The sequence below is a fragment of the Puma concolor genome, chromosome D3 (genome assembly GCF_028749965.1).
Source record: "Puma concolor isolate L17-30 chromosome D3, mPumCon1.1.hap2, whole genome shotgun sequence".
In the NCBI taxonomy this organism is placed as follows: Eukaryota; Metazoa; Chordata; class Mammalia; order Carnivora; family Felidae; genus Puma; species Puma concolor.
The window spans coordinates 49,391,598-49,407,320 of record NC_141678.1 but is presented as its reverse complement, the minus strand read 5'-3'; the positions used below and the strand labels follow the sequence as shown (position 1 = coordinate 49,407,320).

Genomic DNA, 15,723 nt, shown 5'->3' with positions numbered 1-15,723 from the left:
GGTCCCCAAATGAGACAAGAAAACAAAAAACTGTCATTGTGATGCATTCGTTCCTCACTGGGCCCCACAAATGATGCAGTCAGTCTGGTCCCTAGGTTTGTAGGTATCAAATTTACCTACGATTTCCAAAAATGTTGTCCCCACCCAACCTGCGTATTTTTAAATTTGCTACTCCATACCCAGCAATTATTATTAATGTAACAGTCAGAGGAGCACCTTGGAAGTCTTGTTTCCTATTTTTCCTATTTCCCTATCGTCCAAATCAGAGCTGCCCAGGCTACACATGGACTTCTCTGTTGTGCCGCTTCTCAGGTCAAAAACTTCTAATAAAACCCATTGGATAGTTAGCCCCTCAACAGCAAATGCACTACAGCCCAGATCTCAATTCATCTCAACTGCTGGATAACACAAATCTGTTTTCTCATGGCTGCCCAATTCTGCCTACAACACGCAACCAAACAAGACCAATTCTCAGCAATCCTTTGTGGTGAGAAGAGTTGAAATACAAATTGGGGGAAGTCCTCATTTTCAAAGATTACCGGCTAAAGAAATACAGTGTAAGCAAACGTTTTGTGTTCCTGAAATGCCCTGTGTCTACAGGGATCAGGTAGAGAAATGTTATTTCAAGTGCAAATATAACTCGACGATTGCCACATGGTACAGAGTCTTTCCACCCCTTCACTCCAAAAACCCAATCAGACAAGTGGCCGTAATCTGACTCGCAGTGCACTGGGAGCTGTGGGGCAGGCAATGAGATCTGCACTCTGGCCAGGGAAGGCATGAGTGGCAGACCTGAAGCAAGGCAGTGGGGGTAAGTCCTTCTTTGCCTTAAGGGAACAAAGCTCAGGGCCAAAAGATGAAACTCTGACTCTTTTATTATAAATATATGTGCCTTCTCAGACAGAATCTAGAAGGAAATCGTAGGGCAGGTAGGCGATGCTTATAGATCTGGGTATTGGGCATGTTCATAAGAGAGGCATAGAGAAGGTAGAAGGGGGAAAAAAGGATGCTTTGCTGCAAAAGCCTCCATATATTCAAGACCTGTGCATGCACAGGAAAATTACCCTATGGAGGTAAAATCTATCTGCAGTATTTTTCATCAGAAAAATTACTCACCCAGAGGCTCAGCTGTCCAGAAGCGGATCAGGCTGTGTGTTCAGCTAGAAAGTAATGTGTCCGGTTCAGTACAACCCGGGCACATCAACAAACCCCCTTTGTTCTGGGGCGAAGGAAGCAAAACAAATGGTGTTGATCCATTTCCAGTGAGTGCGAACACATAAGGGAACATTGCTGATAATAACAGGAGCTATGACAGACTCCGCTGAGGGGAGCACTTGTGAGGTCAGGGGTATGTATGTGCTGCCTGGAAACTTTGGGGTTCATGGCTAACTGAGGCTGTTCAGTCTGCGCTGGAAGGAGATCAGATTTTGTGGGCTTTCCAAAAAAAGCTAAAATCACTGTTAAGGAACCTATTTATCTATTCGGGGTGTCGTCGTCGTTGTTATTGTTGTTTTCATTTCTCTGGCTGATGAAAATTTGAAGTTGAAAGAGCAACTGAGTTTCTTAAATCAGGTCTCTGGAGAGGCATGAGAGAATGGGCTGGGAGAGAGAATTCGGGGGGACTGGGGAAAGTGACGGAGAAGGGATGTAGCAGGGAGGAGTCCTTCTGCCAGGGCCCGCCTCTCCTGGTGATCCATGCCTCCGCCTTCGCCTTCATAAGGGACCTGAGGCTTCCTGCCCACCAGCCTCCCTAGCTCCCTGCTTTGTGCTCATTTTTCCCACTTAATCCAGTCACAGACGACCAGCACCTGTGGCGGCACCTTGCCCCCCCCCCCCCCCATTCCGGCTTCGGCCGAGGGCTGCTGGTGAGTTCAGAAGCCATCTTCCTAGCTTCTTTTTCAATTTGTAAGTTCTTGGAGTTTCTCCCCTTTGGGATATTTTTAATGTCTCTCCCAGAGCATACTCCCTGTCCTGTTCCAAGTGCTGTTTTGTCTCTTTATTTTCTCTTCCTCGAGGGAATATGATGTCATTGTCCTCCCAGCTGGGTTTTCTTGTAATTACATGATTCACTTAGAGGAGCTCACAGGCAGGGGACACCTGGGACAGGGCTGGCTGTCCCCCTTCTGGAGCTATCCCCCCCCCACCCCCGCCTTGGGCAGAAAATGGGTTTCTCTTTCCAACTCTGAGGCAAAGCACCAGATCAAAGCAGAGGCTGACTTGAGATCCTAAAGGTCAAGGGAGAGTTCCCCTAGCCCTTTTTTGGCACAGCATTTCCCTACTGTTCATCCAGAACCCAGGCTCCTGGGGACAATAAGGGGGGGGGGGGGGGCGGGAGGGGCGGTTCCTCTTCAATAATCCATCAAGGGGAAAGCTCTAATAACTCTAATGTGTTCAAATGCTTGACTTTCTTGCCTAACCCTTTTCATTGTCCTCTGGTGATCAGAGTCTCTGCTAAATGTCCTCCACACTCCTTCGCACTCACGACTCTAACAGGCAAAGGATAAGAGCAAATGCCTTGAATAATGGAGTAACCAGTGTCATTGACCCCCACATCGGGAATTCTAGCCATTTCTTGCCCAAATGAGCACTGGGCATTAATATCCTCAAACCCCATCCTTTCTCAGTTCCAAAGATCCTCAGACAGTATGAGGAAAACAGACTGGAGGAACAAAGTGTTCCCTCTCGGTGGCTGTCTTGCTGTACCGCACCCTCCTCCCCGCTCCCCACCCAGGTCCCCGCTGACACAAGATCCCCCAGAAGTGGCAAGCCCCCCGACTTTCAGGGCCAGGCAGAAGTAGGAGACGGCCGCCAAGAAGACGCTGGAGAACGGTCGCTGTCCATGGAGCCTTCTGCTCTGAAGACCACTGTCCCCCGCCCCGAGCCCTGCCCCGCGCCCCCGCCACCCCGCGGGGCTCCGCGTCCCCGCACTCGGCTGCCCCCTGGAGGGCGCCGGCGGGGTGCCCGGGGCTCCTACTCCCGCCTTCAGGACCACATTGAGAAGGTGTCTCTGAAGGGTAACGTCAGGGGTCGAGAGAGGGTCAGGCGCCAGGAGGGACTGTCCCCTCGCAGTGCAGAAGCACCGCGGAGCCAGGATGCAGCTTTCCCAGGCGCGGCCGCGGGGACGCCGGGGACGAGGGCGGGGCGAGCGCCTGGAGGCTGCTGTTTGTCCACCTGGCCGCTGCCCCGGGGCCTGGCACCGGCCCGGGGGTGGCCGCTCCCCCGGGGCCCAGAGCCCGCGGCCGACCGTCCTAGTGCCGCGCGTCCAGGCCCGCAGGGGAGACGGAGGGAGCGTCCCCGCCCCCGCTCAGGCCCCGCCAGTTCCCACCGCCCCTGCCAGCTCCCCGCCCCCTAACGACTTCACCTTCTGGAAAGACAGACTTCGGCATTCCCGGCCTCCTTGCTGGCCTCTCCTCTAAATCCGCAGTCTCTGCTGGGGCAGAGGAGAATCACGCTCCACAAATCCACTTTCAGAATGCCATTTTGAGCAATAAAGTGCAAAACTGCAAATGACCTCCCCCCCCCCCCTTTTTTTGAATCGCTTTACGTTCAAAATATAAACAGCATGTTAAAAGTACACTGAAACTCAAAACCTTGCTCTGAGGGAATTAGCTCTTGCTGGGAGGTAAATACATTTCATTCCTAATTCTTTAAGAAACTTGATTTAGACATTTTCCTTTTTAGGGGCAAATCAGGGAAACTGGCTGAGCTTCGAATGTTAGATAAAAGGAGGCTAGAATAACAGGGGACAATTAATTCGTTAATTAAGAAGGTTTTCTGGAAGCATTCTTTCCTGGTATCAAATAACCTTTGAGGGGGCCCTTCCCCACAGAAGGGCAAGACTACAGGCCCCGAGTCTTCACCCAAATTCACGAACCTTGGTTTGATAGCTTCTGATATCAACTTGTTTTCTTTTCAGTAAGTGCGGACCTTTGTGTAGAAGAGAGAGCATCATGGTGGCCTTCAGAGGGGTCTGGACTCAAGCTTTCTGGAAGGCAGTCACAGCGGAATTTCTGGCCATGCTTATCTTTGTTCTCCTCAGCCTGGGATCCACCATCAACTGGGGTGGAACGGAAAAGCCCTTACCTGTCGACATGGTTCTCATCTCCCTTTGCTTTGGGCTCAGCATTGCAACTATGGTACAGTGCTTTGGCCACATCAGCGGTGGCCACATCAACCCTGCTGTGACAGTGGCCATGGTGTGCACCAGGAAGATTAGCATCGCCAAGTCTGTCTTCTACGTCGCCGCACAGTGCCTGGGCGCCATCATTGGAGCTGGGATTCTCTACCTCGTCACACCTCCCAGTGTGGTGGGGGGCTTGGGGGTCACCACGGTAGCATCTTTAGCTCTCATTTTCAAACTAGGATTCCAAGCTTCTTGCAGACTCTGCTAAATGCCACCCCGGTGGCCTGAGAGACTTTTCTAAAATTGCAAATTTATTCCCAGGGAATTTCTGACGATTCTTGACAGGGGGGAAACTGATCCCAGCAACATTGAGCGTATCCATATATCATCGTTTGCTATATGGAGTGACTTCAATATTATTAAGTCTAGGTGACACAAAAATGGTGTTGTTTTTTTCCTCTCTCTCACTCCCATCCCCGTGACTATACTAGACTATTAGCTTAAGGAATTTTTATTACAGCCATTGGTTGGCTCACTAAATTTTGTTTCTTGTCATGTTCGTGAGACTTAAAATGATCTACATCAAGGACCACACTTAAAAAAATAAATTGGCATTTGATCCTAGTTTTGTTCTTAACTGATTAGGAGTATCAGTTGTTAGCTCAGCACCAGATTGATTTAAAAACCGCACACAGTTTAAATTTTAATTGAAATATATATTAATTAATTTAAACCTAATTAATGGATTTAATCATTGCCTTATAAAATTACAAGACTCTCAAGAAACTCCTTTATAAGTTAAGTGCAGCAGTGGCACATTTTGCTTCCTTTGTAGAAAAGGACATTCAGCACAAATTCCCGCTTGGTCATTGTAAGAGTAATTAATTATCTGTGATGGCCCAAAATGAGTGGAAATTTATTCTTTTTTTTTTTTTTTTTTGGATGCAGCCAGTGGGGAGTGGGGGGGCGGGTGTCTCACTCGTGGGGTAGAATAGATGACTCAAATTAACCATTGCTTTTTCCAGTGATGAAATAGGCCTTTCACAATAATATGTTCTCATAGAAAATGTAATCATGCTTCAATTCAGATAGAGCATTTTTCTCTTTCTAGGTTCATGGAAGTCTTTCTGCTGGTCACGGTCTCCTGGTGGAGTTGATAATCACATTTCAGTTGGTGTTTACTATTTTTGCCAGCTGTGATTCCAAACGGACTGATGTCACTGGTTCAGTAGCTTTAGCAATTGGATTTTCTGTGGCAATTGGACATTTATTTGCAGTAAGTTTCCAAGTCCATTTAAATAATTGATTCATTTCATTTATCATCACCCTAGAGCTGGCCTAAAGATATTGTGTTTTACAGCTGTAGTTCTTTAGTATCCAGCCACGTCTGTCCACGTTAGGTGATGATTTTGCTAACTTTATGATGAGAAGGTTGATATGGCTGCTAACGTCTTGACAGTTCCTCTAACTGACTTAGCAAATGGTAGCAAATTGCAATGAATGCTTCCTGTTACTAGCCCTGTTTCAGCAATGTCTGAAGTTGTCGTTTTTTGTTGTTGTTGTTTTCCCTATAGATCAATTACACTGGTGCCAGCATGAACCCTGCCCGATCCTTTGGACCTGCGGTTATCATGGGAAATTGGGAAAACCACTGGGTAACCATCATGTCGATAGTACCTGTCCTCCTGCAGTTGACAATTGCCCATGTAGCTCTTTTTTTTCTTTGCCCACTAGTTTTCTTACTTCCTCTCAACCTTGACCGCCCCCCCTCCACTTTATTACATCTTTCATAAAGACCAGGGAGAGAGACGAGCACATATCTACGGTAGAACATCTCACCTTATATCTGTCCTGGGTCTTCAGTAATAGCCTTTCTTTTTTTATATAAGCACTACTCTGGGCACCGTATCTGATAGACTGAAGCAGAGAACATTGTGCATGGAGGCTGCCAATGTGGAACAAGTGAAAATCAGGATAGTGTGGTGAATATAGTGTTTAAGTAATTGAATGTAAAGCCTTCCTGGCAATGACAAAATATATACCTACCAAGAAATAAAAAAAAAAAAAAAAAAAGAAGAAGAAGAAGAAGAGGAAAGAAATGCTTAAAAGCAATGCCCAGAGCAAAAATATTTATCGTTTTTGTTTACAAAAGCATGGACCCAATTAATAGTATGTGAGTTGGGAGCACTTGAACTACAGATGGAGAGGACTAGATGTTGCAAATGTTTATGCTATTATCACCATAACCATACCTGGACACACAAATGACTTTAGGAGAGGCACACTTTCCAGTCTCACTGGCTAACCTACTTAATAATGCGGTGGCAGCGCTTCCAGAGAGCAGTGATATCCAATTTTTAAATATCACAATCAATTTTATTTCAATTGTTTCTTACAACACAGGCATTTAAATCCCTTAAATGAATAATGCAGCAGTTTTAAGGCCACTCACATGCCAACTTCTAATAACCAATACAAATATGAGAGATGGGACTTACGTCTGCCAGCCTCAAATAAGGTTAACTCCCGTTGTCACTTATATGTTGTGAATGCTATTTCGCAACTTTTGGTTTTAATTCACGACCGTAACAACATGTCACTCGTGTTTGAACCTCATTCATACAGCGGTTATTGACCCAGTTACATCCACTCAACCGTAGTGCACGTTGCCAATAAGAGGATATGGCACCATTACTAGGGGCACTGACAGAGAGGGGTACTGAGTCTTTCAAAGTAATTTCAATCGTGAAAGAACGAGCGTCAGAGTTCAAAGCAAGATTTTGCACCCAGCTACACAATGAATGTCAGCAATACCATCCGTGAGATTGGTCATTTTGCCACTGATGTTTCCGTTTATGTCTCAAAATGTTTGCCACATTGACATGAGTGGAACATTTTAATGGACAGCATATAGCTAATTATGGTAGAAGTACAATTGGAAGTTCAACTTCTTACATTCAAACTTTTTTTGTAATTAAAATTTAGAAAAATAGCAACTTTTAATTTTATGGATGAGGACTTTAAAACGGGGGTGAAAATGTATGTTTTTAATAATTACCTACTGGTTGTGGTAAGCTAGCTAAGATTCAAATATTGGGAAACTTTTTACCTTGTTGACTGAATTAAAGGTTTCCCCTTATTGGAGACCTATGTTATAACAAACTTAATCCTACTGAACATGAATGTCCATTCTGTAGCAATAATTGTGTGAATTTTAGAACTAATTTACAGCATATTTGCAGATTGATTGATTGGTTGATAGACTAGAATAACATCAAAATATTAATGGTGAATTTTCTAGCTAGTGTAATGACATTGTTTTAGTTTTCATCTTGATACTTTACATAACATCTATATTTGTAGCAATAAAAATTACTTACCTTTATACATTTTGAGAGTCATTTTAAAGTACATTTTGACTTTGTTTTGGAATAGCAACTTGAAACTGAGATTTGCTCTTTTTGGAGAGCGTGTGGCCAGATGTATTCTTCATAGGTGTTTGGGGAATGCATCATAATTATTTAGCAGACCCTTGTTTCCCTTGTGGGAGTTGTAGCATGTGGAATAGACCATATGTCATGAGCTCTTACCAAAGGAACAGAGAGCAAAGACATTTAGAGGAAGGCTCTCATTTCTCCTTTGAAAGGGCAACTCTTACATGGTTTCTTTCTGTTCAAGATAGGAGCTTGGTGCTCACAACCACTCTACCGGTATTTTCCACATTAAGTATATGTGCTCATCTCCAGCTTAAATTTTGAATTGTCTTTAGATTTTGCAATGAGGATGCTAAGTGGAATTAACTTCCAGAAAGTGTCTTAAGCCAGAAAAGCATTTCTCCTATTTTTTTCAAATGAGATAAGTGCAGTATCATGGAAAACAGTGCAATAGTTCAAAAGAGAAGTTTGAAATCACAAAGACCTCAAATCCCAGTTCAAGCACTTGTTAAGCATGAACTCCTAAGCAAGCTTCTTATCCGCTCAGGGTGTCAGTTTTCTTACTCATAAAAGAGGGATAATAATAATATCTACCTCAAAGGTTGCTGTTTGAATTATGTGAGTTAATACAAGAAAAGCGCTAAGTACAACCGGCTCAATAAACGAGGTTTCTGTTGCCTAATTGAATCTGTTGAATGAATGTCAAATATTCTGCAGCATATACGTGCTCTAAAGCAAATGTTGAAGTTTACCGAAACTCAAAACTGAGTTTTTTCTAGATACAATAACGATACGATAAAAAGCTTCCATGTAGGATGAAAAATCCTATGGAATTGCTAAGCTTCAACTAACCACCATCCATAAACTCAGTACTGGTTTCTTTGTGTATTTATTTATTTATTTATTTATTTATTTATTTATTTTTGAAAGAAAGAGAGCTCATGAGCAGGGGAGGGGCAGAGAGAGAGAGGGAAAGAGAGAATCCCAAGTAGGTTCACTGCAGTCAGCATGGAACCCGACACAGGACTCAATCCCACAGACCATGAGATCATGACCTGAGCCAAAAATCAAGAGTCAGACGCTGAGCCAACTGAGCCACCCAGATGCCCCAAAGAGACAAGGTGGGATTTTTTGCACCAAGTGACCATGGTAAGAACCATGAGGATGAAAGTGCTCTGCAAGGAGAGTAATGAACAAACCATGAGGTTTTCAATTAAATCAAATCACCAGATTTTAGGGAGGAAAAGCATGTAAAAAAACACAGGGTGCCTCGGTGGCTCAGTTGGTTAAGCCTCTGACTTTGGCTCAGGTCATGATCTCAAAGCTTGTGAGTTCAAGCCCTGCGTCAGGCTCTGTGCTGACAGCTTGGAGTCTGGAGCCTGCTTCCTATTCTGTGTGTGTCTCTCTCTCTGCCCGTCCCCCACTTGCACTCTATCTCTCTCTCAAAAATGAATAAACGTTAAAAAAAATTTTTTTAAAGAAAGAAAAGCATGTAACAAACAGAAAATGACTTATCTCCAGCCTGTTCACACACAACTTTGAACTGCCTAGGAAGCATGGAATGAAGCCGGTTGCTATGAAATTAGAACCACCAAATACTTTACAAGTATTGTTTCAATTTAATTTTTACAGTCCATGAGGTACGTATTATTACAATTCCCACTTTGCAGATGAGGAAATTAAGGTTTAAGAAGTCAAGTAATTGACACAAAAACTGACCAAATTACTAAGCGGTGGAGCTGGGATTCCATTTATCATGCTCCACTGAACAACTAAAGCTCAACTGATAAAAGCTGTATATTGGTCACAATTATGCAGAAAGCCAATGTATGATGGCAATATTAAGAAAATAAGATAACTCTCTAGAAATTGTTTTCTATTTTACTTGAAGAATTCTTTGCGTCTACTTAGTGTGCAGTACCACCAAAGAGGAGCTATCTTTTCTTAATATGTTTTTTAATGTTTCTTTATTTCTTTCGAGAGACAGCGCGTGCACATGCATGTGCGCAAGGGGGAGGGGCAGAGGGATGGAGAAGGAGAATCCCAAGCAGGCTCCGTGCTGTGAGCACAGAGCCCGATGTCTGAGCCGAGACCAAGAGTCAGATGCTTAACTGACTGAGCCACCCAGACGCCTTAAAGAAGAGCTATCTTGACTTTAAGGACTCTCAGAAAATGGAAAGAAAGTAATTAGTGAAAGCAAGAAAAGAGAAAACAGTCTCCTTGTTTTCTGTTCAAATGTTACTTAGCAGTTTATGGATCTCTGGTGTGCATTTGATGTATTCTCTTATACTGTTTCCAATTCTGCTTTCTTCCACACGACACATTTGTTTTCTTAATGTAAACCAGCTAAGCTCTCTATTCACGAGTCGTTCAAAGGAATAGTTTTACTCCACGCTCATTCTATAATGCTTCCATCTTTTCCTCCAGATATATTGGGTTGGACCAATCATAGGAGCTGTCCTCGCCGGTGGCCTTTACGAGTATATCTTCTGTCCAGATGTTGAACTCAAACGTCGTTTTAAAGAAGCCTTCAGCAAAGCTGCCCAGCAAACAAAAGGGAGTTACATGGAAGTGGAGGACAACAGGAGTCAGGTAGAGACTGATGACCTGATCCTAAAACCTGGAGTGGTGCACGTGATTGACATTGACCGGGGAGAGGAGAAGAAGGGGAAAGACCCGTCCGGAGAGGTGTTGTCTTCAGTATGACTAGAAGATGGCACTGAAAGCAGACAAGAACACTTAGAACTGTCCTCAGATTTCCTTCCACCCATTAAGGAAACAGATTTGTTATAAATTAGACATGCGCAGGGTCATTGGTTCTTGCCTCATTCTTCAGTCTAGACAAGAAATGTTTCACTATTCTACCGAGGAGGAATGGAAGAAACCTATTGTGAATTCCAAATCTAAAAAAAGAGGTCTTTTTAAAGTGTCCCCAGAGCAAATAGGCATCAGTTTATCTTGTTGCCATTCATTAATTATCAGTTTAAAATGAGTATCAAGATTTGGTTAAGTCTTGCCCAACAGAACTTATAGACATACCTATCAGCTTATTCCTCCTCTACCATGAAACCGGTATTTGTCAATCCTCATTTGAGTGTTTTTTCCAGTAAGCCAAAACAATGTGCCACAGAATCGTGCACATTGAACAGAGGAAATATAACAAGCTCTTTTGTGGGCAGCCCCTCTTAAAAACTACCTCGGCAAAAGAATATTAACAAGGGTCATTGCTAATGAATTATTTCCATTTATATTTCAAATACCCAGCTTTCAACCTGAACTCTAATTCATAATATTCCTTCCTCTTCTTCAGTGCCCAGGGTAATGTGGAAAGCCCAGAAATTTGAAGAATGTTCGGAAACCCTTTATATTTTTTAGTTCTATCTAATAAAATATCCAAATCATAAGAAATACCTATTAAGATTCAGGACAAACAGACTCATAAGATCTTATGGGAGTGGAGGAAAAATTACCATTATAAAAAAATCATAAGGAAAGAGGCAATCCATATTCTGGAATCAAAGAGTTGATCTGTTTTCAGTGCACATCCTCAAATACACCACATGAGGTTAACGATCTATGCTTTTAACTACTTAACCATTTTGCTTATATTTTTTAATTTATTGGCAAAACTGGGGGTTTTGTGACTTTGGTTATCTATATTTAAACATTAGCTGAGATTTCTTTTTGATAACAAGAACATAACTAGCTGAATCCTGACTTTTTGTGATTAAGCTCTGCTCACTCTGAAAGATAAAAACTGGCTGTCCCTGTCCCCGTTTCTGCACTCTGTCACTTCTCATGAGATTTGGTGATAATCTTCACCGTGCCTGTGATGATATTTTAATGAATTAAAATGCACGAGAGACAAGGAAGGCCATGGTTGCAGACTAAAGGGAGAAGGCATCAGAACACTCTGCATTCAAAGCTGACTAGATGACCAATCGTTTATTTGTAGAGATATTGTACGTCGTAATGAAATACATCTTTAAGGTATTTTCATTACCGACTCGTTTGTCAGAATACCTTGCTCTTCCTGTACTGCTGTGCCTTAAGTTGGGAGAATGGTCTCTGGAAACCCCAGTCTCTATCATCTTAACCTAAACTTTATCTTAGACAAAGAGCTGCAAATGTCGATTTCACTGAACAAAAGCTAGTAGTGGAACAAACACCCATCACTGCAAAGAATGGCTTAAAATAAGCTGATAATCAAGGACTTTCTTCTCCCACGCGTAGTTCCAACTGTGTGCCACTTTTTAGTGTTAATGGCAGTTGTGTGTCTGTGGCAGTGAGATAATGGACCACTGTTAAACCTGATTCTCTTCGGTGCTAGGAAAGTGATGCGCAAGGTTCCCAGGGAGTCATCACTCCAGTGCAGCGCTTGGGAGTGCCATTGGTGGTTTTTTTTTTGTTTTGTTTTGTTTTGTTTTGTTTTGTTTTTTTTATGGCAGATTCCTAAATCCCAGGTGCCTTTCTCAGATGTGTGGCCAACCACACCCTCCACCTGTGACGCCCATTCTTTCCTGTTTGGAGCTGCTTCTATAGAAGTAGGGTGAGATTCTAAGGATGGCTTGTGACTTTTCTGTTCAAATGTTTGCACAAAATACCACTAAAGGCTTAAAATAGGGGCGAGGGTGGGGGGTTGGTGTTCAGCTCAAAAGATAATTCTATCAACCAGCGGCAAGCATATTAGCTCAAAAGGAAGCGAGGTTAGCAAGGGAAAGTTAAACAGATTTTTTTGAATACGCTTACAATTTACTGGCTTACAATCATTTTTATTCAGCCATATGGTTTACTTCTTATGCACTCACTTTTATACTCACTTCCAGTTAGAGTATTTAATAGGTTAGTGCTGTAATAAAAAAAAAGGCATGAATGATGTTTTTGTAGTTCGTTTTCCATAGAGTGCCTGGCACTTAGTAGGTATGTGTTAGTTAATAAAAATACATGAATTTCATTTAGGATTTAAGAATGTAAATAATTTTCTTTTAACCTTGATTTTGCTCAGTATTTAATAAAAGCTTGATTTCAAGGACTACTAAGGGAAGGCAGTATAAATGCAAAACCCATAAAATATATTTTTGCATTCTACTATTTTAGAGGCGTGAAGTGAATGAAAGCTTTAGCACTTTTTTTCCCCTGCATATGAGACAACATATTTTGTATTTCACTCAAGGCTTTGCCACTAAAAAGTAATGAAATTGTACCTTTCTAATGACATCTATGCAGCAGGGGTCTATTGCCTTGTGGATGGCACCAAATTATCCAAGTGTATTAGGAGACGAGGGCTTTTTCCTTTAATCCCTTCTTATTAATGAAGTGCATCGTGCTGCTCCCAGGAGAGTGCTGCTGACAGATATACAGAAAAGAGATCAGAGAGAAAAAACTGGAAGGACATAAATGAATTATACCAAGCCAGGAAGCAATGCCAACCGCCTCTTCCCTATGGAAAAATACAACACGCGCCCCAAATTGTAAGATGGTCCCTACACTGAAAAGATACATAGTTTGTCAAAAGGTGTACAAAAAGATAAAGAGTCATTTTTACGTTCGGGGGGGGGGGGGGGGGCTTTCTTAAATATTTGGGGCCCAGAACTGGAATGTATTTTTTCACTGTTGAACTGGACATTGTCTTCAAAGAGTCCTAAACTTTTACACTGGAAGGAAGTATTTTCTGGTACCTAACTCATTGCCTAAATGTAAGATCCCTACACTTTGTTTCTACTATTTGATGGTTTTCATAAATTCTTACACTTTCTGACTCTTGTCCTTATGCAGTTGATAGGTACTAGCTACAGCTGCCACTCAGTCTAGAAAATTTTACAAGGAGATTAGAAATATTTGAATAACATATATGATAGCATTAAACTACCTGATTAATTATTAGAAGTCTGATACCAAATAGCACATAATATTCTTCTTAGGCCAAGAAACCAGGCAACTTACTTACCGGTTTAAATTCAATAATGAGCAGGGGCATCTGGGTGGCTCAGTGGGTAAGGCATCTGACTTCAGCTCAGGTCATGATCTCACAGTAGTGGGTTCAAGCCCTGCATCGGACACTGTGCTGATAGCTCAGAGCCGGAGCCTGCTTCAGATTCTGTGTCCCTCTATCTCTGCCCCTCCCCTGCTCATGCTCTGCTCTCTCTCTCTCTCTCTAAAAAATAAATAAACATTTCAAAAAATGTAATAAATAAATAAATACATAAATAAATAAATAAATAAATAAATAAATAAATTCAATAATGAACAGGAAAATTCCAAAACAGAGTAGCAAATTCAAATGCTAAAATTGATCCTGGCGAGGCCCTTTGTTGCAGGATGTTGACACTATCCCCACATGTTGTCAGCATTTGACAGAGCCATTGCCTTTGTGACAACTGAAGATAACAGTAGGAGCTCAAGAGATACCCTTAAAAGACAATATAAGGCCAATATGACTTCTCATTATAAGCACTATAGATTGTGCAAATTCAGAATATCTTATAAATATCTTATATCTAATATATATCTTATCTTATTCTGTCTTTCCTAATATGTTTATGGCAACAACATTATTAGGAAGACGTGACTACTATCTGGAAAGTATAATGAACAAAACTCACTTTCTTTACCACAAATTTTGTGTGCGTGCATTGGTATTATACTACTTTATAGATCACCCCAAAATAACAGTAACTTTTGAATTCATAGTTCTCTGAAATACATAGAAGGCATTTAATTCAGGGCTGAAAAACCGTGGCCACTCACTTTTGCAAATGCCCGTAGTCTATGAAAGTAGTTACAGTGTTACCCAGGCATGTTAAAATCCAAAAGCTAAAAAATACACCTAATTTATATAACCTATCAGAATATATTTTTAGATTCTCTTCAGGATTAATTAAATAAACATGCAATTTGTGAAGACATAGTTGTTTATCACTTTTATGACCCAAATCATGATTGTAATTCATGATAAACTGCTGAGAATAAACTGAACATATGGTCATATTCACAATTATTTATTAACTGAAATGTTATTCCAACGTCAGAGCTAATGTTGAGATTTAAACTGTAATGTCTAATGTTTGGAATAATCTAGTAAGCATTAGCATTGTGGCTGATTTCCATGAACTATGTTGTATCTCATACTACTAAGTTTGTGCAAATAAACTTTTAATGTTTAAAAGGTAAGCATTGCATTTGATAATGTTTGAAAATTTTTTTTCAAGTTTTTCCAAGTTATATCTTAAGAGCGCCCTTTAGATTTTTGAGTGTAGTCAACACCAAATGAAAGAGTGGCGAAATCTGTATAATAATATGCACTTTTTTTTTTAATTTTTTTAAATTTTTTTTTTCAACGTTTATTTATTTTTGGGACAGAGAGAGACAGAGCATGAACGGGGGAGGGGCAGAGAGAGGGAGACACAGAATTGGAAACAGGCTCCAGGCTCTGAGCCATCAGCCCAGAGCCCGACGCGGGGCTCGAACTCACGGACCGTGAGATCGTGACCTGGCTGAAGTCGGACGCTTAACCGACTGCGCCACCCAGGCGCCCCAATATGCACTTTTTTAAAGCGTGCAGAGGATGCCTTGTGGTAGGTCCTGGTGCACGCAGTAAAAATTATGCTTTAGCGGGCTTACTTCTAAATGTTCACATCTAGGCAAAATAGGCCATTGACTATCAACTGTCATTACAGTGAGTCTAGAAGTGAAGACTTTAACAACTGTGACTCAGATGAGGCTGGTATTGCCAAATAGATGATCCATCCTCAAGGCATTTGCTAGATTGTGCCCACCCAGATGGATAATGTAGGCACAGTGAGTACTGTAGGCACAATGAGTAGTCCCTTGGGCTCTTCGTTTGAGAGGCTCCTCCATTTTGAGAGGTTAGAGACCCTCAGGGAAGGATTGAGGACAATCATTTATGTAGTGTGCAACCCATCAGATGAGTAGCGAGCGATGCCTTAGGAGCCAGGTGGATATGTACCTCTCTTACAGCATTTGCCCATGTTCGTCAATAGAGCAATAGCAATATTCCACATTGTAGGAAAACAGTTGGTATAGGTATCTGTCTGCCCTACTAGGTACTGAACTTCTCAAGGGCTAAGATGGTATTTTATTTATTCACCCTCAGCATTGAGCACCAGGCTTGACATTTGGCTCAATATATGCCGGTTGCATGAATGA

The 15,723-nt window shown here is 41.9% G+C and overlaps 1 protein-coding gene and 1 long non-coding RNA gene across 2 annotated transcripts in view; one reads left to right on the top strand and one right to left on the bottom strand.

The window, feature by feature from the left end:
• The window catches only part of LOC147575557 (uncharacterized), a 65,969-nt gene extending 63,845 nt beyond the window's left edge, over window positions 1-2,124 (bottom strand). The window contains exon 1 of the long non-coding RNA XR_015242507.1: window positions 1,117-2,124. This is a non-coding gene — a long non-coding RNA (uncharacterized LOC147575557). The remainder of the gene's footprint in view (window positions 1-1,116) is intronic.
• On the top strand, window positions 667-14,727 carry AQP4 (aquaporin 4). The gene is made up of 5 exons (XM_025931232.2): window positions 667-811; window positions 3,917-4,331; window positions 5,235-5,399; window positions 5,698-5,778; window positions 9,985-14,727. The coding sequence occupies exons 1-5, from the start codon at window positions 780-782 to the stop codon at window positions 10,261-10,263; spliced, it is 972 nt and encodes a 323-aa protein (XP_025787017.1). The 5' UTR covers window positions 667-779; the 3' UTR covers window positions 10,264-14,727.
• Window positions 14,728-15,723: the final 996 nt, after the last annotated feature.

Coding starts and splice junctions, on each gene's coding strand:
- AQP4 (XM_025931232.2), top strand. CDS start 780: ATGAGTGGCAGACCTGAAGCAAGGCAGTGGGG. Junction 812..3,916: donor CCTGAAGCAAGGCAGTGGGG/GTAAGTCCTTCT, acceptor TTTTCTTTTCAG/TAAGTGCGGACCTTTGTGTA. Junction 5,400..5,697: donor CAATTGGACATTTATTTGCA/GTAAGTTTCCAA, acceptor TTTTCCCTATAG/ATCAATTACACTGGTGCCAG.